The following is a 24,711-nucleotide window of genomic DNA, read 5'->3' as shown; positions in this document are numbered from 1 at the left end:
ACGTGCTAATAATATTATTTCTAACTGAGAGACTACAGGTTACAGTAATAAAGCTCGCTAATGAGCGCGAAAATAGATAAGCAGCTGATCATGAATGCAGTTAACCAGCTCCACGGTAATCCCGCCTAATCTTTCGTGAGGGCGAGCTCGATATCTTCACGCTCCGATTGCCCCGCACCGTAATTTTGCAACCGCTGATGCGCCGACGAAAAGACGAGGCCCGCGGCATGCAGAGCGTGCTCCAGCGCGCGGCCGCAGCCGCGAAAGAAGAGAAAGCGTGGCCGGTGCCAGCGTGGGTTCCATTCGGTGCCTCAACCCCGCGCGCTTCGGACGCCATCGCTGTTTCCTACTCCAGGGCCGATCGGCGTCGGGAGGCTGACGCGCGAATCCGGGACTGCAAGGTGAGTCCTTTTGACGCTACGCGGAACCGTGCGATGCTAGGTACCCGTCGTTGTCGAGGAGAAGCGGGTGTGGGATCGTACCCCGTTCAGAGAATGGAAATTTCTGGCCGTAGCCTTTGCAGCCACGCCCCCTTTTCGGTTGCTATTCCTCCTCGCGCTTTTGGCGCTTCGTGGTGGGTAGGAACGACGCTCCAGAGATCCACGTTATCACTGGGATATCAGCCGGCCGTGAAGATGAGTGGAGTAGAGTCGGCCTGAAGGCGTGGCAACAAAATTGGTACCTTGGACCGGTGCACTGTAATGATTTTTCCCCAATGGGGGGGGGGGGGGGGCTGTTTTATTTGCTCATCATTATTGGTCCGAACAGCGTTCCGCTGACATTATCACTGGAATCGGCCCGCCACGAACGGTGAATGAATACATAGAATCGTGCGAAAATTGTTCTCGCATTATACAAGAACTGTTTCTGGCGCATTAGATAACGTACCTCATATACCTCCATAGACGAGCCATACGTGAGCCTGCAGGCTTCTGCGCGATGTTGGTACGGTTTTCGTTAGCGCAATTTCATCGCGCCTTCGCAATCCAGAGCAAGCGATCACACTTATAGGATTAGGAATCGGCAGGGCCACGAAGTCATAAGCGGGCCTTCTCAAGCGAACGCGCGTTCAAAGGCGTTGAAAGGCGCGTCGAAAGGCCTTGGTAAGATTAGGGCCTGTCCCGCGTAGAAGGCAGGTCACGCGGAGCCTTTCGGCACCTGGAGCGGCGCGGATTCTCCTTTCCCCGAAACGCCGCGTCATTCATGCGGCTCGCTTTCAACACCACGCGAGCTGCGGCCTGCTCTCGAAATTCCCCGAAGGCAAGCAGAGCGCGCGACGCCTCACTAAATAGCGCGATCTTCGGAGTATGCGTGCGCCCACACGCCCGTGCGGAGTTTGTGCCTTCCTCTCCTTCTCGCAGCTGTTTACGCTCGCGCCTAGTTAGCGCACGTTAACCTTTCGCTTCGGTTCGGTCCTTCTTGGCATCATACGTCTGCTTGGCGTGGCGTTCATCGTACCGTGCCGAGTAATATTTCTCAACATTCTATTAACAGCGCCACTGTCGTGACAGTAGAGACCTTTAGCGTGTCCGGTATTCGGGCAAGCGCGGGCGGTTTTCCGGTTTAGCGGGGGCGCCAACCTGAGCGGCCAGATTGGTAGCGCCAGCTGGTGGCGCAAAGCTTAACCACACAATCACAGAGCTAATTACTATATTCTGCTTAGCTGCTGGCGTAAATTTTCGACAGTGGCGTAATCGTGTTCACAATTACGCCACTGCCAAAAATTTGCACGGGTGGCGAAGCAGGATATGGTGAGTTACTGCAGTTTTAGCTCTGCGTTTGTCTGGTTGAGCTATACAACGCCAGGCGGCTTCACCACTCACGTTTACGCCCCGACCATCCGGTAATCCGCCCAAACCGCTCCCGTTTACCGGAATAGCGTACAAGCTAAACATCTCTAGTGTTTCGGAATGGCGGCCACTCGCGGATGGCCGCGAGGAATACAGACATTTAGCGTATCCGCTATTCGGGCAAAATGGAGCGGTTTGGGCGGATTACCGGTTGGTCGGGGGCGTAAACGTGAGTGGCCAGATTGGTGGCGCCAACTGGTGGTGCAAAGCTCAACCGCCTAAACACAGGGCCAATTACTATATTCTTCTTAGCTTATTCTTAGCGGAATTAATTGTGAACACAATTACGCCACTGCCGAAACTTTGCACCAGCAGCGAAGCAGAATAAAGTAGGTTACGGCAATTTTAGTTCTGTGTTTGTCTGATTGAGCTCTACAACACTAGGCGGCTGCACCGCTCCGGCCGCTTACGTTTACGCCGCCGACCATCCGGTAATCCGTCCAAACCGCCCCGGTTTGCCGCAATAGCGGACACGCTAAAAGTCTCTAATGACTTACTTGCTGGTTCGCGTTACGATTGCTTCGTGGCGAAGGATACCCGCCGCACCGGCAATGAAATCTGTCTGGAACTCGTTCGCGTCCACGGGCCCTTTCTGGAGCAATTCGCCGCCATCGAATTCAATCCCATTCCGATATAGGTGCTGAATGTCTCAGTTTAAAGGAATTTGATTCCTTTCGCGCTATTCCATTAATGTGTTATCATAGATTATTTGAAGCCAGACGATTCCGTCGATTGTGTCAGCGGAACGCCGCTTGCGGCGCGTACAATCTGGTATAGCCAGTGTATGCGTTGACACGCTGAAAGGCGATCTCGCGCTGCTACGATATCAGGCGGTAATTCATTCGATAATTTCTCTCGGAGTTCATTGAGTAACAGCTGCCACGTTCCATTGCATTTAAGCTGCTAAACTGCTATACTTGTTAGAGTGTATTCCAGTGGCACAGATGCAATAGCGCACCATAAACAGCTTTATCTCCTCCCCCTAAAGAAAAAAGGAAAACCATAAGCTTTTTCGCGAGATGTGTTCGTGCATTATTTGTATTGATACGTTACAGTATAGATTAAATTCTACTGTTGCCAGAGCTATGTGGCAAAAAAAACAGTCGCTGCAAAAATAACAGCATTACAAATCGTTAATTGAACCTCACACTTAAGACCGCCGGTAGGTAGATCGCGACGTTGGTTAATAGCCTTGATAAACGAAAGTTAAGCAGGCTGGGATACTGGACGTGAATAAGCAGATCCTTATGTAAGGGAAATACTGGATGAGTCTTATGTTTAAACATATGGTGATAATTGGCACTATGTTTTTTTTTGCGTGTGCGTGTGTGTATGTGGGCTTGTGTGCCGCTCAATTTTCATTTCTTACATGACCATCCCTTAAACCAAGCCCCACTTCTTTGGGCAGATTTCCTTTCTGCACAGAGTAAATTTCAGTTGGTATACTCACAGTCATTTGTGTTCGCGTGCCAGTTTAGCGACTTTCACTTGGCGCTTGATATACGGCATATACCGAGCGTCCTAGTCCTGCGCTGCACGAATATTTAAAAGAAGAAACAGAAGGAACGCCAGTAATAATACCGTGTCGGAACGCCAGTAGTCTTAGTCGCTGACATAAATGAACTACTTCAAAGTAATTAGCCGACTTCTTAGCCTTTATCATTGTGAAGTTGTCAACCACGGAGTAACAGTGAATCGTAAGAGACGTACGGACGTTTTATTTCTATTTTTTTTATTTTTCACCAAGATACACCTCTCGTTAATAAACCTCCTTGCTGGGCTAGTTGGTTCATTTGGTCCATAATAATAAATTAATACTAGCAAGCCCACTTGGAAGACGGGACAAGAAAAGACACCGAAACACACCAGAGTGCCATTCTCTTCTCTTGTGCCGTCTTGAAACTGCGCTTACCAGTGCTCATTTATTACCTCTCGTGTTTATTTTTAAACGCGAAAAAAAAAGAAAATCCAACAAGATATGAAAAAATTCAGTGCGACTACTAACCCACGCTTGCTTGCACGAAGGCATGCTAGCGCGCACGGCATATCAAGGTCTTCTAAGAGTCTCATAGGTGGAGCGACCTCAAGTGAGCGGCGACGAAAACAGCACGAGTGGTCTTTGAGCCTAAAGAACAGAGGTTGCGGCGCTAAGCAGACGAGGACGAAGTGAAACCCACCGTGGTTGCTCAGTGGCTATGGTGTTGGGCTGTTGAGCACGAGGTCGCGGGATCGAATCCCGGCCGCGGCGGCCACATTTCGATGGGGGCGAAATGCGAAAACACCCATGTACTTAGATTTAGGTGCAAGAACCCCAGGTGGTTGAAATTTCCGGAGTCCTCCACTACGCGCGTGCCTCATAATCAGACAGTGGTTTTGGCACGTGAAACCCCATAAATTTTGAGGACGAAGTGAGGCACAAACGACACTTACGGGAACCAACCTCCAACTGTTTATTCACCATGCAGAACCCACGCATATTTATAGAAGAAACCTAACTGAAATGTAATCGCAGTAGAGATAGGCAGGGGTGATAGGAATTCACGCTGCTCGTAGGCTAGTGGTTTGTACCGAATTTTAATGGCAGGTACTTATGAGCATGCGTGCATTACAAGCGTCATCCGAGCATCCAACCAAATGTGGCAGTCGCACGTTCCAATCTTCGCGGCAAATACAGGCTGTCATTTATGAATGACACTTCTTTGTCACATAAGGCTAGTGAAGGCGTGTTCGCGCACTTATTTCCTGCTATTTTTAAGAAGAACGCCTCGGTTATCTCCATTTCTGTGCAGTTTTCTTTTTTTGCTTTCCTTAAAAATGCCGTTTTGTCGAGGAGTGGCACAAAGCCACAGCGCATGCTGTGGTCTGCCAAGTGGTCACTGATGTTGCTGTTGACCGCCAACCGTTGCTCTTCTGGCTCTATCATTGAAGCATCGTCCCGTTTGTCCAATATACACCTTGCCGCACTTTAGGGGAATATTGTAAACGACATCGCTAACACAGTCGGTGTAGCGTGTGACGTTACACTTGGGTTTGTCTCCCTACCTGTTTAGCTTAGCGGTTCATTCTCCAGCATGGGTGCTTCAAGTTAGTCCTGCCGGAATGGATGTCTCTGCTTGCTTCGATAACCCCATTTGTATGCTCTTTCCAGCCGTTCTAATTTGTCTAAGGCATCGCTCTAGCAGTGCGAAAGCGGGAAGAGACGTATGTATGTTGCACAACTAACCATGATCTGGGCCGGACCACCGTCGCGTGCACTTCGCTCCTCGAACAGGCAGGACGTGTAACGAGTGAGCTCCTAAACAGTTTGACAATGCGCTGAACGTGCTTTAAATTATGAATCGGGGACCTCAAACAGGTGCGACGCAATGTTAAAGCGTTTCTCTCGCATTTACCGCTCAATCGCAAGTGAATTTGTTTTTCGCAGGCATTGCATTTTTTTTTTCACAGCCTAGAATCTACTTTTAGGTGATAACCCACTTGTAGGAACTTAATCTGTTTTTAGTTTTTTGAAAGACGCAGCGATCCTAAACGAAATATAATATATCACAGAACCACTAATTCTAAAAATTCTTAACCACTTTTTTCACGCATCTTATGATGCACCTCACCCATTTTTTCAATCCTGAGAAGAAGGCTGAGGTCTACATTTGACTTGTTGGGCTCCTCAGAGTCCTTGTCGGGACAAGGACTTTCGCTGACGGTACCCAATCTTTGAAATAAATTATACCAAGTGTTTGGCGCATGATGGCCTGAGTTTCTTATGCGCCATAAAACCCAATACAATACAATACAATTACTTCGCATTGCAATAGCATATTCTCGAGCATATGACTCCCCCAGTACGATAGACAAATATGCGAACATAATTGCCGCGCATTATAGTAGCCGCTTTTTATGCGCCGTCAATTATATACAGAGTTGGCTTTTTTGCATGTGCCAATAACGCCATCGATTGCTTTTTTTTTTTACCCCTACGGTCGCAGGTTCTCGACGTCTGGCGGTAAGAATGGTGCGTGTGGCGCTAGCCTCTGTGTTGTTGGCGGCGTCAGTGGTAGCCGTTAGCGGTGAGTGTCTTCGAATCCTTTCTAATAGTTGTAAATAACCATTCTTTCTTTAGTTTTCTGAGCATCGAGTAACACTCCTGTTTCTTGCCCAGCGTTTCCGCTCCACCCCCTGAGACGACCGGGAACGAAATTCAATATCAATCGGAAAAAGATTTGTAAAAAAGATAGTACAGTAGAAAATTCGTGCGTTTCATTATCGATATATGAGAGCATAGGTTTAGTTCAAGTTCAGTTACTAAAGTGTCTGGAGTTCCTGGAATTAATCAGAAATCACTGATTACCGAATACCAAAGCAGAGAATCATAGAATTTGGAGTCCTGCCACGTGAGCACGACTTTGGCGAAATTCCTAGAAACCCGGAAGTGGAAAGGCGAGGTAATGACGTCTTTAGTGGCGTCCCAAATAAGAAGGTTGCATTATATTTAACCGGCTAATTAATGGAAAACAGTTGCCTGCCATATACTGAACATCTGCCTAGCAGATCGGATGTGACGTCACTCCTTCCACTCTCGCTTCTCATCCACCGGCGCTCACAGCTCGCTCGCTCATTTGCTCGCAGCAGCTGCGCGCGCGCACTCGTTACTTGTCTGACGTCAGCGCCGGAGAGTGCGCGTAAGGTCTGGTTCGTGCGCCACTCGCTAGGGGGCTACGCCCCGCCAGGTGGCGCATGCGCTTCGCTTCCTCCACGCCCTCCCTCGCTACTTGCTGCATATCGCGCTAGGGGAAAGACGTTCGCTAGCTTAACCTAAAGAACACCAACGCCCAGGTGCGAGTGCCACTAAGCGACACCTAAGTCAAAGGTTAGGTGTCTCGCGCTTAGCAGCGCAACGCCAAATGCACTGGGCCACCCAGGCGGGTGCGTAAAGAATATGACTCTTCTGCTCTCTAATGTTACAATTCATTGGGCGAGAAAGAGTTATCAAATGCATATCCAAAAGAGCTCTCTCAAAAGTAGCTGCGTTCCAATTGGCGAAAAAGAGCAGGAGCACTGTGATCCAATGGCAGACCAGGAGCAGTTTGGCGGCGCCGAGTGCAGTTCGAGCCGCTCCCGTGTGATAAGCGGATTGTGAAAGCAGGCACGTGACGCAAACGCGTAGTATCTTTTTATGTTGATTGCATTTCCGTCATTTGATATGCGGCATCGAACTCGCGGTAAAAAGAGCACTGTTGTTCCACTTGCTTTTTTAACAAGCCCCCTTTTTATGCATTTCAGCACGAAAGTAACTAGAACGCTCATGTATTTAGTCGCACGCTTTGACAAGGAACATCTGGAAAGGTTTGTCATCGCGAAAGTTTATTTTAAATGAAGAAGCCTCGCGAACTCACCGGCTACGATTCGAAAATTGCAATATGTAGCGTGAAGTAATTAATGCAGAATGTGTTTACCGTTCCTTCTAATTAGTTGAATATGTGTTTTGATTTTCTGCGAGCAATGTCCACTTCTTTGAGTAACCCAGGTCAAGTACTAGAATTAGGCTGCCGGCTTCAAACGATCTTAGGAGATTCTGTTAACTTAAAAATCATCGGCTCGTAGAATGCTTGAGCGCCCGTTGTCTATAGCCTCGTTGACAAGACGGGACTTAGCAGCTGAAATCGCTAATCCGAGACCCAGTTTATGCCTGAATGTTGCTCCCAAACATAAGCATTTCCTGCTCGTTGCCAGGCCAGTACAGGCGGTACAGGCAGCGCGACTTCGGCTATCCTGCGAGGCAGATCTCCGATGTCCAGTCGGCCGAAGCACCCGCCCCCGCAGCCCCTAACGGCTACAAGGATATCAGCCGGGGTCACAGTGGCATCTACGTCGAGGAGATGTCCAACAGCTACGTCTTGGGCCGAAGGAGGCGCCGGCGAAGTCGTTTCCGGCTCGTTGACATGCCCACAAATCAAGGTGAAAAGGCAGCTGGTTTCTCCGCGATGAAGCGTATATGACGAGCCCAGAAGATGATCACAGGTGGCTACGACGAAACACACTTCTGCGCTCGTATTTTAGGTGCAGAATACCTTTCGTTGTAGTCGAAAGAATTCACCCAGCCACTTCTGCTGCATGGTTACAAGCAGCACAAAGTTGACAACCAAGCGGGTCAAAGCAGACACGAGCGAAGGGTACAAACGATTTAAATGCAAGACCCATTTCTATCTACTCTGTGTTTCACGCAAATAGAACGAAAACTTAAACATTGATATGTACATTTTTGATGAATTCGGTCTTTGACTAGTATTTAGGTCGCCAAAATCACGAGGGCTTTTGCGGGCTTTCTTCGCAGCCCGCAAAAACAAACAAGATAACGTCATGTAAATCAATTCCTTAGGTATTTTGGTGTATGCCCTACAGTTGATCAAACAATAGTTGTGCCCTAAACGAATAGTAAACAGATAAATACTACAGCGCAAACAACACTGTAAAAATGTTTACGCCCAAGGATACTTTCTTGTCGGACTGGTAACACCCTTACCGTAAGAGCCTTACAAGAATTTACAGAGGACGACAGCGGAGCTCTAACGAGGCGTGCGATGAGATAAGATGTAGTTAAAAACTGTGTAATCATTCTGACAGCCGTGGACCCACAGAAACATCCGCAGCAGAGTTTCTTATCTCTCCCTGTGAAATCCTCTTGCCGGATATTTCTGTACACCCAAGGCTGTCAAAATGATTACGCAGTTTTCAACTACGGCTTTTGTCATCGCACGTCTCGTTAGAGCTCCGTTGTCGTCCTTTATAAATTTTTGTAAGGCTATTATGGTAAGGTAGTTACCAGTACGACAAGAAGACGCCCTTAAGGGTGTAGACATTCTTATAGTGAACGAAGGCCAAACGACCGGACCATGCTCTGTATCACTTCGTGTCTCCGCTTCGTCTTCGTTGTTTGGGCTGTATACTGATAATGAATCAATACCAGCTTGCCCGGTTCACAGGTCTCCTGAATATTAAACAGCGCAACGAATAGAAAAGTTTTCTGGGCTGTAACTGTAAATTGCCCTTCCTAAATCACTCAATAAAAGCCACTCTAACCACGAGCAGACGCAGTAAGCCAGGCAAGCCGCGAGAACGAAAGGTGGGTGGTGACTCCAATTTTTCAGTTCCCGCACTCTCTGTGGCGTCATGTGTTTCGACAGCCTCTGCTCGGCGATAGTTTATCGCGGCGATTATTTATCGGTAGAGACGCAGAACGTTGTTGCATTTTAAAACAGCCTAAGACTGCACATTTTAGAATTATCACCGAACGAAAACGACCCAATATGCATTAAAAATTCTACTTTAGAATCCGTGGTGTCCCACTGATCGACAGATGCTCTGGCTCCGGGGCAAAATTGCAAAGATGAAACATTGACCATTGTTTCATTTTTCATTATTTGGCATATCTCCGTGAGATTACCGCAACTGAATTTTAGAAATCGTACGTCATCAGTGTACACTCATTTAGTGGTTGTCTTTAACACCGACTCTACAGTTTGCACCTTTTACACTCCTAAAAATTTTTGCTCCCTTTGGAGCTTATCTTGTCCCCCAAACAATAATATTCACCTCTCTTGCGTTACTTTCCTTCCTTGAATGATCTGTACCGGAACTCCCAAAGCGTCAGGACAGGGGCGAGAGAGCGGCGTCCAAGCGACGAACTTCACCCGACAGCCATCGCCAAAGTGGACGCCGGCCGCCATTCTGGCCTTGCCCCCTTTAGCGTGTCCAATATTCTGGCACATGCAAGCGGCTTAGCAGGTTGGCGCAGGCGTATGCTGTATGATTGGTGGCGCCATGTTGTTGCGCAGAATGCTCAATTATACGAACAAAATGGTGTTATTGCAGTAACCAATGGTATTCTAGTCACCCGCTGGTACAAATTTTCGGCAGTGGCGTAATCGCGAATGCGTTCCCCTTTTAAACGTTTCTCTCTCTCTCTCTCTCTCTCTCTCTCTCTCTCTCTCTCTCTCTCTTTTTTTTAACACTGTTGGAATCCGAAAGCGTCTGTGTAAGGCATTCTGGTTAGATGAAGTTGCACAAGAAGCCACTACAAGCGTCCACAAATCTGATATTACGCAGTTGCCCTAGCATCTTCCGGAATACCGTACATGCTATCTAACGCTATTTTCGTCGGGAAAACGCCGCTGCCGGAAGCGTCCAAACCACGGCAACAAACTTGAGGCAATCCTTCTGCGGAGTCGCTCCTAGCGTCATGCTTTGGACCGCTTGCAGCGGCCGACAGCTTGCACGGTGATACGAACATAAATTCCTGATAGTCGCTAAGTTACGTGCGTTATAAGGCGCCAATTATTACATTTTCGAGAATGTGTAGTCCCACCTTCAATTCGTGCAGCTGCATTGCAATACAGGGTGAGAAATATAGAAGAAATAACGCGACGATGGATGGCGCTCAGCAGCAGCTAGTTTCAAGGGAAGTGGTATCAGGCATCCTTCTTTATCGCAAGTGTAAAAATAAAAAGACAGGGCCATGTTACGTATGCAGCGTGAACACTACTCAGTTGACTGGCAATCACAAATCACGTGGTTGTTCTTAGTTTTTTTTTTTTCTGACAATGCACGTGACATATCGCGCCATTCTTCTTCGTGTTTAGGCATGTAAACAAGCATGCTGGAACCGTAATCTCTACGGATCACTTTCAGGGATCTGTTTTTCGGTGCGCGGTGGTCGGATCAATCACTGATAACATGCCGGTCTTGGCATTGAGATGCCCCCAATGCCGGGGCTGACATCGAACAATGTATGAAAATGTATTAATTCATGCAATGTTAAATTACTAATAGGAGGTCCCCCTGACAGTTCTTGTAACTCCGGGACCTCCTTCTGTACTAATGATGAATGATGAAATAAAAAAAAATCAACTCCAAAAAAAACATAAAAGTATCTCCGAAACTTCTTGGCGACTGGCCCTAATATTTAAAATCGTTAGCGACAGCAGCGTATTTAATGCTCCATTGGCACTTATTCTGCAGCCGGCCGTGACAATTGAAAAGACAATGCTTGCTACCCGTGTAACACTGCATAGGATAACGATAGCCCGTTCAAATACGCGCGAGCAAGGTAGCCGAGCAGTTGCCGCCGTCAAGTTTTCAACACAGCATGGTTGAAAACGCAAATATGTGCACTTCTGAAACGCGCAGGCGTCTCTGTTTCGCCCCGTGGGACACGGAAACACGAAAACCGCAATTTATTTCTGAGGCGACCAGGCAGAGGAACCTGTTTGCGGGCTACCTGCCGCGTAGGGAACGCCTCCTCAGAAGAATTCTTTGTTCAATGAGAGTAAACGATCAACAAGAAAGTAGCTTGTTGAATATTACCATTTCTCTTTTGAATCCACGTGTCACGTCTGACGGCTGAGCAAAAGCAAATCCTTTTCAAGTCAACGTTGCTATGACGCTGCGAGACACAGTAGGGCGCTATGGCGAGGGCAGACGTGGGGCGTAGCGATACCTCATTGACATGCCCTTGACTTGATGGTGGTCCTCATCGGTCAATTTCCAAAGGCATCGAGTGCAGTCGCACTGGTGTCCCTACCGACGGTTTAGGTGTGCAACTTAGATGACTGTGAGAAATTAGATGAAGAAACGGACGTCTGGACGTATAGCACTGCTTATTATTTTCTTTGTCGCAGGTCGTTCTTGCAAGTGACAGCCATATGATAGGGAATAAATGTCTGTCCATGCAACAGTGCCGCATCCTTATCGCTGTTAGGGCATCTAAGAAGCTGCAGAAAGTTTACTAACCCTGCATTTTTTTTTGTCTTTTTACGCTGTGCAATGTGTCAAGGTGGAGCCGATGGCCAGTCAGCCCAGCAGCCGCAGATCACGGGACAGGACACGCTAGGCCGTGCGGGCTCACAGGCTGGCGAAGTTCTCTCGGGTGGTCAGGGACAGCTATACCATCCCGGTCTCTCTGCCGCCCACGGTTTGCCAGCTCAGATGGGTTCCGGCCAACGGGCCAGACTTTACGGCCGCAATCTGGGCGCGAACGACGAGCCACGAGCGGCAGCTGCACCGGGTGCACCGTTTGCACCGGGGCGGCCGGGAGCTCCAGGTCTGTGGTAGCAGAATCTATGGCGACTCGCTTTTTTTGGACTTGTGTTAATAATTCAATGAGACAAAACCTTCAACATTTCTCCAACTTTGACGATAACAAGTGGCCGATGTGGTGCTCTTGCATCAATATCATGAAACGGTGCGCCACCAGTGCTAAAGCAAGGGAGTGAAAGTTGAATAATAGCGCGGAAAATTACGAAGGAACTATGGTTGGGATATGGAGTGATGTAAGCCAAAATGACTTAAAAAATGATACGGTTCGTATTGTAATCATGTATGGTTATAAGCATCTATATGGTAACATGCTCGTTTTCATGCAAGATCCCTATGATTATTTACGACGATCAATGAAAGGCATACCGGCCTTTTCTCTAACGGATTGTAACGTTAAAAGTCGGGAAACCTGTCATGGGATCACAAATACTTTCTTTGAGATTGAGTGGAATTGCATTTGGCTGGGTCGCAAATTGGAAACAGAAAAGAAAAAGGCGATGCACTTTACTGCGGTGCATGAATCAGTGCTGTATTCACGTTAGGAATTATGTAAGCATCGAAAAGAATCGACTCACACAAGATCAGAGTTTGTGTCGGCTGATATAGTTATCTTTTACTTGACGCCGCGGACGTGAACGCAGTGCCTGGTGAGGGCTCCTTACAAATTCAGTCACCATGAGTGACAGCAGCCCAATGCGACGTTGCTCCTGTAAGAGTACGTGCGAAGCACACTCTGGTGCTCTCATGCCCAGAGCACGCCAATACTTGTGGAAAAGTAATATTGTTACGATGGGATGCGTTTATTTAAATACGAATTGAATAGGATAGGAGGTTTCCCGGGCGCACACCGAGCCGCTCCAAAGACAAGTGCACTTCGTTCTCCTGTAGCTTTAGCGTAACACTTCCTCCCTTCACAGACGAAGCCCACTGGGCGAGTAACTGTTACGTCCACGGAGATGACACGGAGACAGCAGTGCATCAGGCGGACAACGTGAACAAGCTGCGTCTTCTTAGACCGGTAGCCATTAGAAACGAGACGAGCAATCGAATACGTCCCATCACTAAGGCGATTGGGAATGATGAAAGGCCCGGTGTAACGAGCCAGAAACTTCTGGCGCGGGCCGCGCTTGTGAAGTGGTGTCCAGAGCCATACTATGTCCCCTTTATCGTACGACACATTCTTATGTCGTGAATCGTAGCTGATCTTGGAGCGGTCCTGGGCCGCCACGTACGGAGCTGAGCTATGCGGCGTGCTTCTGTGGCTTTTTTGGAAGGGCTAGGCTTCGGATATTAACGGCCCGAGACCCAAGTTCCCCTGTCCGCCGCATGAACATAATCTTGGCAACCACAGCTGCAACAGATGCACGTGTGGTGCTTGCTTGTTCCTATTCAAAATATGTAGGATCGTTCACTGTTGAGCGAGAGATTCGGGGCTCAGGCTAAAATTTCTTCGAGTCCTTCTTCGAAATGTGGCACTGACAGCTTGTCGATATTTGCCGACTTATTACCAAAAAGACGGATTTTTGTCTATTGTACTTGATACCACATTTATGCGTTTCCTCGTCTTCATTCTTTTAGAAAGTAGCCAAAAATATTTTGACCAATTGTGGAGGGCTGATTGCATAATTGGAATCAGTATGGAATTGCTTTCGGTTAAAGCGCACCTGTAGTTACAAGGTAAAAAAATCGGTTAGCTTGTCAACGATACATTGCAGAGTGGTAAACTTTACTAAATTGCACGGGAGTTACTCGAGAGTGCAACACGCCTGCTGGCGCTCTCGAACTAGGAGGACCGGAACAGCCTGGTCAACCAGGACAACCAGGACAGCCGGGACAGCCTGGAACATGGGGAGAACCCGGGCCTGCAGGACAGCCAGGACAACATGGAGGCTCGGCAGGCCAGCAAGGTAGTGAGAGAAGCATTTTAAGGAATCTGAACAGGATGTTTAACAGGACCTTCTATGCGTTGTGCATATATGCATGCATACGTATGTACTTATGCACATGCAGGGTCAAAAGTGTGCGAGTTGTAACTGAAAGAAAAGCGGAATATTTGCTGAGCCAGGTCGCGCTGCCTGGATTTTAAATAGGCTACGTATGCTAGCGTGCGAGACGAACATTGCTGCCTGTTTGGCTCAATCCTAATACTGCACTAACGTAAGACTTTTTTGCTGGCACCCATACACCGTAAAGTTTCCGAGCTGCCCGCAGACTTCAGTGTGTGATACGTATGTATGTATGTATGTATGTATGTATGTATGTATGTATGTATGTATGTATGTATGTATGTATGTATGTATGTATGTATGTATGTATGTATGTATGTATGTATGTATGTATGTATGTATGTATGTACGTACGTACGTACGTATGTATGTATGTATGTATGTATGTATGTATGTAATGCATTTGTGCATGTGCGTGCGTATGCATCTCGGTCACAGTCGTGAGCAAATGTTTAGGCCACCTCAATGAAAACTGAAATCGCTTTAATACATTGCATTGTTCGAACAAGCGCACGCATAAGGTGCACCATTTGGTTTGAGCAGGCATGCTGAAGCTGCGACGAAATTTCTTTTTTTTTTCCACTCAGACCTTTTCTCAAGTCTTGAAATCGCTCACATTATAAGCTCTGAAAAAAAATGCGTTGGGAAAACGAGTTCTGTTTATTTTATACTTTCGGGCGCTTTGTGTAATATTGTTGGTGAGGGCAGTGTTCTAGCATCCGCGATTCCATGTACGCGTAAAATACGTTTAATTGCCTCTATTTTCACCAGCTCCTTGCAAGCTGGTATAAGGTGTATACTGTCTCTTGTATGCCTGTGTCTGTTGGTGTCGTGTTATTAGGTAGTGCATAAATATAAAAACACTACACTCGCCGTTTTGGCGACCATCATGAGGGCAATCGGAAAGACGTCCGCGCTACAGGAACCTTGGCACTTTTTGTGGACAGCAGGGTTATACTGAGAGCGACAGAGCACGGCTCAAAATTTGCATACAATAGCTAGTTACCATTATTTAAAAACTGCACATTCATAGGCATCATGCCCCGATGGTACGACAAATCACCTTGTGCCGAAGAAACTGTAAAGCTGAACAGGTTCGTACATAATTTTTTTCCCGTTCGTACATACTAATGATGATGATTGAAGATCGCCCATAACCAAGCTCAATAATCTAGCAGTCAATTGCGAGTTCACAGGACGCTACGTTGTGGAAGTGTGTTATGAACTCGGAGCTATATTTGTTTGCCTGACTTAAGGTCAGGACCAGGAGGATTGGAGGGAAACGGTACTTACAGGAGTTTAAATGAAACCAACAAGTTTGTTTTTATTTTGGCGGGTCTCATAACCAGATGGTTTTCAGCGTACAGTGCCACCAGTTACGGTTTAAGCTTCCTGTTTCTTCCTTTTTTTTCAAGAGTGGTGCCTCTATGTTGACGCCACTTAGTTGCCACTGAAGAGAATACCTGGCGCTGCAGAAAGTCGTTTATGCAGTAATATCACATAACTTAACAAAACAAAACTTTTGCTAGCTCTAGTTTGCCTTTCGTCATAAAAACAATTTGCTGTGAGCACTTGCGAAGCCCGTCTTCCGCATACTGTTAAACATAGAGAGGAAACTTCCACATCACCGGCGCTACGCGAGTCTTCAGGCTTGCTCAGGAGCACTCAAGAAAATGATTTAGTTAGCACTTGCAACTACCTCTACACGTACTTGAACCTTTACTGACAACCTTTACTTGTGAGAATGGATTTATTGCGTTGCACTGTAATCAGCCTATGTCAAAGGGCGTTTTTTTTAATGTTGATTTGCTGCCATAAAATTAATGCAGGTCCCGACCAACGAGGCCTTAGCGAGAACGCGCCAGCCCCGGGAAAACGTGGCGAGGCAGGGGCAGCGGGTGCTCCCGGAGCTCCAGGACAGCCTGGTCAGCCAGGGCAGCCGGGTCAACCTGGCCAGCCGGCTCAGTCGGGCAGCGCGGGATCGTCGTCCCCCGGGGAGCCTGGGAAGAGGGACGTCGCGGAGAGGAGGGGCCTGGACGAAGCCGGTGTGCCGCAGGCGGGAAAGACCGGCCTTCCGGGCCTGCCAGGAGTGCCGGGAATGACGGCACTGCCACCGGCATCGGGAACGGAACGGCAGGAGCCCCCCGGAGGGCCGAACTTTCCGGAGAAATTGGACGGCACGCCGGGAGAACCTGGCCGGCCGGGAAAGGATGGTGAGTCGAGAGTGCATTTTCAGGGCGACGCTTGCCTGGCCTCTTCCTCGCGGTCCGCGTTCTTTGTCTCATGGCAGGAAATGTGTGTGGGCGTGTATTTGAAGTTCATTCGGTGTTTCCCTTGAACCTCGAATGCACAAAAAAATGTACAGAAAGGCTACTGTAATCACGGCACTGCAGCATAATTGCGTGCCCAGACGGACATCGTTTCCCAAGAAAAGATCAAAGTATTCAATAATTACACGAATGACACCATTTAGTGTCCGAGTTAGACTCGACGGCACATGTTTACACTAAAAAGTTAGAAGGGATCGTCGTAGAGTTCTCGTTCCGCGTTTTTACACTTTAAGACGGCCATGTACACGGGAATTACTGGAGTCATATTATTCCTCCATTCTTTCTGAATATACACACCCAGCACTTCGTGGCGTTGGCGCCAGTGAAACCCTCTTGTGACGAAGTAGTGCGGTGGAAAATGAAGCTTAGCTACACGGCGGCGTAAAGTGGTCTTTGCTTCACTTCGACTTCCCATGTTGTCGAAGTGACTTTGCATGCAATTGCGCGCCCAGTGTCAGTGGGAATAATCTCGTGGGAACAGGGACATGCAAAGGCATCATGAATTCAAGCCGCGTTTCGAGGGGCCACTTGCGTAATCGGGTAAATTGAAGTAATAATTTCACGCCAGCTATTGATGTCTACATGACCACTTTGGAATGCAGAAACGCGGAACTAGACTTTTTTTCTAATACCTCCAACTTTTGAGTATAACCATGTGATATGTGTTGGCAAATGGGAAATATATTATTTTAATTAGTAAACCAGTTTCCCTTGGTCTCATTTATTTCTCTTTCTTTTGCGAATGATGTGCCCCAGAGCATACAAATAATTTTTACTGACGTGATTCGAGTTGAATCTCTTTAGTCTTCTCGTTAAACGAAGTGTTCAAACTAACAAAGAAAAAGCACTATATGTTTCGAATATAGCTATCAGCAAACGGGCTTATACTTGGTGTTTGGAAAGTAACTGCAGCGAGAAGATTAAAAACAATATGGCAATTGTGAACGACATGGTCGTTTCACGCGTGATTAGATAGCCTAGTGAGCTGTAGTTAACATCAGCGGAGGGCACCTAAAGGATGGGTGTATGAAGCCAATACTCGCACACTGCCAGAGCTACACACAGTTCGTTGCACAGGCGACTCCGACTACCCTTCACAAAGTGTATGCATCCAGTGTCTTCTGCAGACGCGGTTTAAAACTGACGGTGGGTATTTTCAGCTCCTCCTGTAGATGACTGCACTTCAGTATGTAAAAGATTAAATTTTAAGACCGCCGTTTTCGCTGCACAGTTACTCTTGCGGACGCCTCATACACCCAGTATGCTCACATGGGAACAGCGCATTCTATTAAGCGGGTTCCTTGATTTTCTTTAGTTTCCAAGATTAAGCCCTTCGGTATGTGGCGCTGGGTGCATGCCCATTCTTGACCAGCCCTCCAGAACGCTTTTGTTCCACTTCAGATTGTGTATGTCCTATGTCATTCCTTATCTAAAACCTCGTTCGCGCTATTACATAAGAAGTGGATAAGACGTACATTAAAAGTCTTGAAGAACCTATTTCACAATGAATGTCGACGTTAATACGATGAGCATTGACGCCATTAAATGCGATACGTACATCTTTGTTTAAAAAAAATTTCATTCTATGCAACGTGTGCTATAATGCAATACTTACAATTGTGCGCGACACCGTTGACAAGTTGTGCCGAAAGTGACGAGCCAAGTCAGGCGGATGCACAGTGGGTGACGTCAACGCTGCGATATAACGTGAACGAAGCGCACGTTTGACGCTCGTCGAGGAAAGAATCGCTGATCGAAATGTGGCAGCTCCTGAAGGAAAGCCGACCTCCTCGGATCCATTCAGTGGTTTTCAATGTTTGGCTCCAAAAAAATCTCAAATGTTCATTGCATTTACTCTGTTAAGTGTCATCACACTTGGGCAGAAATGCCCTGGTGTCAGAACGAGACGGTTTTCGATATCCATCATCGATTATCGGTGATGTAGGCTTAACCAGAGAAGCTGAATATATTTGATTGAATACGGCCTTCTTGCGTCGAGATGATGGCGTAGCCTCCATCGAGTCAAACGCCGGTACAGCGCGTCAGGTGAATTGCTATCGAACATAGGGATTACCCCGTCAAACCAAAGTGTGATAGGTGCCGGTGCGTCAGACACGACAAAGCAAACTGTATCAGAGAGCCACTCTCAATAAGTCAAGCCTATCGAAAACCACTCATTTCCTTAGCTGCACCTTAAGGTTGCCTGCCTGAGCAGTCGTCCTTGAGCGGAGCTATAGCGAAGGTTCGCTGGCACAAAACCTTCGCGTAGTGCTTTGTCGAGTCGGGCACATAGCCTCCGATCAAGCTTTATGTTGGCGCTACCATTGCAATGTTCGACCGCACTGCATGTGATCTGGTTAGCCATAGGCCTATCTACTGGTGGAAGCGGGCAGAGACCGGCCACTTGGCCCCCCACTGTCAGAAGTGAGGTGGCAAAGTATGACATGCGCCTCCCCCCCCCTTCCTCCGCCCCCCACTTTTGAAAGCGGGCGCTGTCATCTGCACACTGGCAAATACAACAAAACAGCTGCTTATGCGAGATTTTCTTTCGTAACTACCGTTTGCTACTTATTTCCTGCTTGTACAACTAGGATTGTCTTCCGGGCCTTGCCGCCACAAGCTGTAACAGATGGCGCTCGCGCTAAGCAGTTAAGGGTTACGGTTCATAGCAGTGCGAGATGCCTACAGGACGCCCCCTGCAGGCGCTGCATTAAAGAGTAGGCTGTCGGCGGGTTGTCTATACGATTGTCACCTTCCGCTGTTTTCATCATACCGTGTCTGTGGGGGTCATGTAACCAAACTGTCTTTGAACACAATTTTTTTTTTGCCTTTTGTAACTGCTTGTCTGTAATCAGTGTTCCCATCTTAGGGAGTTTGATGCTAGATTTAGTGACTTTCTTGTTGATTTGGCTACAACGTTTTCTATTTAGAGAGTTGAACGAGCAGTTGTCATTTTGCCTTCGTCTTACTAAGGAAAGTTGCTTCGAAAATGGCCTTCTAGAACGCAGTTCATTATTCACAAGCTTCATGTAACCAGCCAAAAATCACTGTAGGAATATGTAGGCTGTGAGAGCATGATGAAGCAACCGTTGCTTTCACACTGATAATCTTCACATTGGGATTGTGCTTCGCAACATAGCAAAGTCTTTGCACGAATGTGACACAAGCGTATCGTGTCGACTTTCAAGCGTGTCGCAACTCTTATAAACGGGGTAATTTGCTATAGGACGGTGTAACGCATCAAATGCCACATACAGAGGTAGTTTGACATGGAGAATGCGGATTTCAGCGGCGTATGTAAACAAAAGCTTATCGCATCTCGAATTGTGGGAATTATAGCGCGCGTTACACGCGTTAAACACTGTCGTCTTTGTTATTGATAAATGCCATCTACATTGGTGAGTACCTTGATTCGCGTCACAACGTAGCCAAGTTCACTTTGAGGTGGCAAGGGAAGAGACGTACGCACTCGTATACCACAGGACTTTTCCAACCGCTACGGTAGAGACCACGTAGGCACCATACAACCGCTGCCAATGCACTAGGAAAGTTTATTATTTTGGTGCAATAAGGGATGTTATCGCAAAATAAACGTCCTGTAAATTTGAGGACAGACAAAGGAGAACTTAACAAATGTAGTCGACACCTTGCGGGTAATTTCGGTGTATTCGCCAATGCGAAAGTAAAAGCATGCTTATCCCAAGTGAGATCGTTAACACTCAAATATGACACCACGTGGCGTTAGTTTGCTGGACAGTATTTAGTTACTTATTTAATAAAAGTAATTTGGGGCCGACGTCTATTTGAGACATCTGGTAAGGGGAAAAACAATAAAATCGTAACTCAAAACAAAACATATAAAGTTAGAACAAATTGCGCATAAACTGCAATAAAATGAGCATTCATGTAAACGTTGGCATATGAGTATATGCGATACGATATATACTATACGCTTCTACGTATGCACGTAAACGAGGCAGATGATCATTACAGACTTCACTATGTGCTTGCAAAATTCATGCTTGCTAATTTATGCAAAACCGATTAACATGGGGCTAAACAATTTATGCGATACTCTCCAATTGCCGCGGTAGCTCAATTGGTAGAGCATCGCACGCGAAATGTGAACGTTGTGGGATCGTTCCCCACCTACAGCAAGGTGTCTTTTCATGCACTTTCATTTCCATTGATGTATCGTTTCTTTAATTAATTTATTAGGCGCAAGTAATTTCCCCTATTTTGTCCTTGGTCTCAGTGTTTGTTGGCTTCATTATGATACGACTAATAAAATCGGGTCCCTCGGTTAACCCCCTTTCTTCTCGCTTATACATATGTATAGTCATATGGGTTATTCACCATTACGTGCTTTTTCAGTATGGGGCTCTCGTGAACAGAGTTTGCATTTCACGACTGCCATCGAAGACCCATTCGCTACTCCTTGAATCGCATTCCTTCGTGCAGGAGCTGATGGGCAGCCAGGGAAACCCGGAGGGCCCGGAGAGCCCGGCAAGCCGGGCCACCTGGGCTCACCCGGTGAAATGGGCGAGCCCGGACATCCTTCCAAGGACGGCGGACCCACGGGAGTGCCGGGCACCCCGGGACGTCCGGGCAAGCCCGGCGCCCCCGGTGTCCCCGGTCCATCCGCCAAGCCTGGCGGCGCTGCCGCGGCCGACGAGGAGGTGAACAAGCTCCACTTCGAAGCCAAGACCACGAGCGGCAAAGTGGGCGACGCTGCAGAGGCGGTGCCGAACAAAGGCGCCACCTTCGCAGACGCTGCGGTCACCACCGGAGCCGCGCACAACGAGCTCGCCGCCCACAACAGGCCCCCGGGCCGATACCGCAGGCTGCGCCAGGCCAACAGGCGCCGCCATCACAAGCACGGCCACCCGCGCCTGCGCAGCCTCTCCCACTGAAAGACTCGTCCGAGACAACGCGTGCCGCGTTTGTGGCACACTACGGAAGTTTCTGGAACGAGCAGGGCAGGAAGAGAGGCAGCAACACTTCCGCGCATCCAACAAACTCTCCAGTTTCTCTTTTCCATTTTTTTTCTTTCTTGAAGTAAAACCCCGAGACTTCGTTTCCCTGGCTACTCGTTTCACTCTTTTAGATTCGATTTGGCGCGCTTGCCATGTGTTTGGTGGTCTCAAGTGCGAACGCTGGCGGCTAATCTGATGAGCAAAAAACGAACCAAAAGGAGCAGTTACAACTTCGTATTGTTCGTGGTAGCACTTTAGATAATTTCAAGATGTCCGTGGCTCCTTCGAGCTGGCCCGCTTCTTAGGTGACAACACTGGCATTACTCTCCCGCATTCACTGCCTTCAGTCGATGTTTTTACCTTGCTTGAAGCCTTCGTGCATCGACCTGCAAAAAAAAAAAGAAAGGAGGAGAAAATGCATTCCGCACACTTTCACCTTGCGCGCACTTTCTCCCTTCGGTCTTCAGCAACCTAAGGCAATAATCGTTGCTTATGCGCTTTCGGTGGGTACGCATTTAACCTCTAATAAGAGTTCGTGCCAAAGTACTGAGCATATTTTCGGCACTGGTTCCAGATAGTGCATCTCAAAGAAGCGTTTTTCTGGGGACCCGAACACAGTGGAATCTTCCTAAATGAATACGCTGGCTTGCTCGCGTCGTTTCCACTCAATGTTTCAGTTAAAATTGTCATTCTTAACTTTTGCTTTAATACAAGAGCCAGATTTAAATACCTGTTATCCCTTGATGAATCCTCCCCGATTCCTTCTGATGATTTCCGACACCTAAAATTCCTATAAGAGACAGCCAAATATATTTTACGACAGTGTGAGGTGGTTCTATCAAGCTTCCGATACAGAGATTCGCCCATAAACCTTTACGTTCATGTGTGTAGTTTAATCATTGCTACCCTTTCGTTCTTTTTGTAGCAAGCCAGAAACAATTGCAACGCCTCTCCTGCTACGCTGAATGCTTGTTGTGCATATGACTGCTACTCTAACACTTTCAGCGTCAAAACATATTGTCATTTGGTGCCTGTCAATTAGGCACTTCCCAGGGGTCTATTATTGCTTCAATACACAATTTCATTGAGGCGTTCGCAAGATTACGCTGTTAGGATACCGGCCGTAGCGTGTTTTATTTTTATTCTTCTTTCTATGAATGAGCCCTGTCAAATTTTTATAGCGTAAGTTGCATAATATTTGTACCTTTGATTGTTGGTTTTCTCCCTCTTTCCCTCTTTGCATTTAGCTGGGTGCACTTCTCATTTCCTAGTGGGTACGAGCCCTGCTCTGACACCCCACCAATGACGTCACGGCAACGCCCTCCATTAGAACCACTCTGCCAGCATGTAGAGCACGGGCGTGAAAATGTACGAGCACCACTCTGTAATCAGCGCACCTTCTTTTCGACTTGCGCGAGTGCCGCTTAACTCAACGCGCACGTGAGCACGAGGGTATCGGAACACATGCAGGAAGCAAAGCGAAAGCTGCCGCTCGGCCGCATCCCAAGTCAGTGTCGAGTCGTCATTCTCGTAGTAAGCAAACGTGATTGTGAGAGGAATAATGTGTGGGCCGAGCTGATCATTCGCACCTTGAATATGCACAATTGCAGACGCCCAGATAATTCGTCAGAACTAAACTTTTTTGCATGGGCTTGCGCGCCAATACTTCAATCTGATAGTGAGGCACGCCGTAGTGCATGCCGTAATTTCCATCACCTGGGGTTCTTGAGCGTGGGCCCAGCGCAAGGTACACGGGAGTTTTTGTTTTTTTTTTCTTTCTTTTTTAGCACTTTTTCATTTTGCCCCCATCGAAGTGCGGCCGCCGCGGCCGGGATTTGAACCCACGACTTCGTGCATAGCAGCGCAACGCCGAAGCAACTAAGCAAAGACAGCGGGTAAAGAACCAACAGCTTATAAGAGAAATAATAGCTTGCGAAACGTGTTGCCTACATCTGAAACATTTTTGATTGTATATGTGCTGCGCCTGTCAGTGGTATGCGCAATGTTTATTATTACCGAGAGCTCTAATGTAGATGATCGGGTGTTCGCGCTCGGCGTTAGCATGTTGTCCTGTAGTGGGTTCCCTTCTTTCATCGTTTTTCGCAATTATTTACATCCCTTATTTTCTTCTGGTGGCTAGATAGATGCTTTTAAGTATATTAGACAAGGAATGGTTGATGTTCCCATATGTGATGTCCCTGCAGAGAGTTATCGCATTAAGTCCCCATTCTACAAACTTCGCCAAACTTCCTGAAAAAATAAAAGCTTGTAATTCATTCTGATGCTCTACTCTTTTCATGAGTATGAAGATACAAGAAATGGGGTGAAACTGAATCTTCACAAGAGAAAATTTAGGAACATATATTTCCCAACTTTGTCGGTCTCTATATTTTGGTGATTTCTTTTTCATCTTCAACCACTCCCACTTCAAGTATGCGGAATATAGGCTGACTAGAGAGAGGTTTAGCGTGTCCGTTATTTGAGTAAATGCAGGCGGGCGGGGCCTGCGGGGCGTCGGAACGGCGGCGTAAACGTGAGTGACCTGCATGGTGCAGTCTCACGTTTGAGACTGCACCATGCAGTCTCAAACCTGCAGTCTCAAAGCTCTGACCTGGTGGTGCAGAGCTCAAACAGACAGACAGTTAATAGTGCATTAATCAATGGTATTGTACGTCGCTGCTGGTGTATATTTTCGGCAATGGCGTAATCGTGTTGCTGCCAAGAATTTACACCCACAACAAAGTAGAATACAATTGATTACTGAAATATTAGCTGTTTTTGTTTGTTTGAACTCTGCGCCACCAGGTGGCTGCACCATGCAGGACGCTCTAAAGCCCCTTAAACTTCGTAAAGTGGTGACACTCTCCTCCTCCGCCTTTCCTCTTCCTCGTTTCTCCTCTCTTTCACGCTGCCTCCTCGGCCGTGGCACCGCCTACACTGCTCGAGCGTAGCAACGACGCCAACATGCGCTCCTCGCCACTCCGTAGAAGCTTCTCGAGCAAAAATGGCGCTGATTCACGGCGCGAGGGCTCACGTGATGTTATTAGGCCAATAGCGACGCGACGTCGGCCTCGGCCAGAGCGCGCAAGGAGGAGGTGGTATTCTTCAAAGCGTGGCACTACTTTACGAAGTTTAAGGGGCTTTAGCACGCTCACATTTACGCCTCCTTCCCCACTCTCCCACGCCCCATCCGCCTGCGTTCACCCGTACACCGGACAAGCTAAATCACTCTTATATAGCACTTTCTTGATAGTTGGACAACTATTAGTGATATATGTAGTATTCGTTCAATCCCACTGTTCTTTCACAAATCCTGAGATCTTTCCTGTCATTGTTGGTGACTTTTTTTCCTTTAAAGTGAGCAGGGCGTTACACACGTCGTCGCCTCTTAGGAGTTGTCGAACATTTCCCTTCCTGTATAAGCCTGTCGCAAAAATGAAGGAAAAACGCAGTAGCGTGC

The 24,711-nt window shown here is 47.5% G+C and overlaps 1 protein-coding gene across 1 annotated transcript; it reads left to right on the top strand.

Moving 5' to 3' along the window:
• The first annotated feature begins 241 nt into the window (after positions 1-241).
• On the top strand, positions 242-21,362 carry LOC139048035 (collagen alpha-1(III) chain-like). Its single transcript, XM_070522396.1, has 7 exons — positions 242-401; positions 5,834-5,914; positions 7,578-7,802; positions 11,677-11,943; positions 13,727-13,846; positions 15,775-16,158; positions 20,737-21,362. The coding sequence occupies exons 2-7, from the start codon at positions 5,857-5,859 to the stop codon at positions 21,186-21,188; spliced, it is 1,506 nt and encodes a 501-aa protein (XP_070378497.1). The 5' UTR covers positions 242-401; positions 5,834-5,856; the 3' UTR covers positions 21,189-21,362.
• The last annotated feature ends 3,349 nt before the right edge of the window (positions 21,363-24,711 follow it).

The sequence above is a fragment of the Dermacentor albipictus genome, chromosome 7 (assembly GCF_038994185.2).
Source record: "Dermacentor albipictus isolate Rhodes 1998 colony chromosome 7, USDA_Dalb.pri_finalv2, whole genome shotgun sequence".
NCBI lineage: Eukaryota > Metazoa > Arthropoda > Arachnida > Ixodida > Ixodidae > Dermacentor > Dermacentor albipictus.
Note: the sequence above shows the minus strand (reverse complement) of the source record. Positions and strands in the feature narration are given on the sequence as shown.

Excerpts from the sequence above, each read along its gene's own strand:
- LOC139048035 (XM_070522396.1), top strand. The coding sequence starts at position 5,857 with ATGGTGCGTGTGGCGCTAGCCTCTGTGTTGTTGGCGGCGTCAGTGGTA. Across the intron at positions 5,915-7,577 it reads GTCAGTGGTAGCCGTTAGCG|GCCAGTACAGGCGGTACAGG; the intron begins GTGAGTGTCTTC and ends GCTCGTTGCCAG. Across the intron at positions 13,847-15,774 it reads AGGCTCGGCAGGCCAGCAAG|GTCCCGACCAACGAGGCCTT; the intron begins GTAGTGAGAGAA and ends AAATTAATGCAG.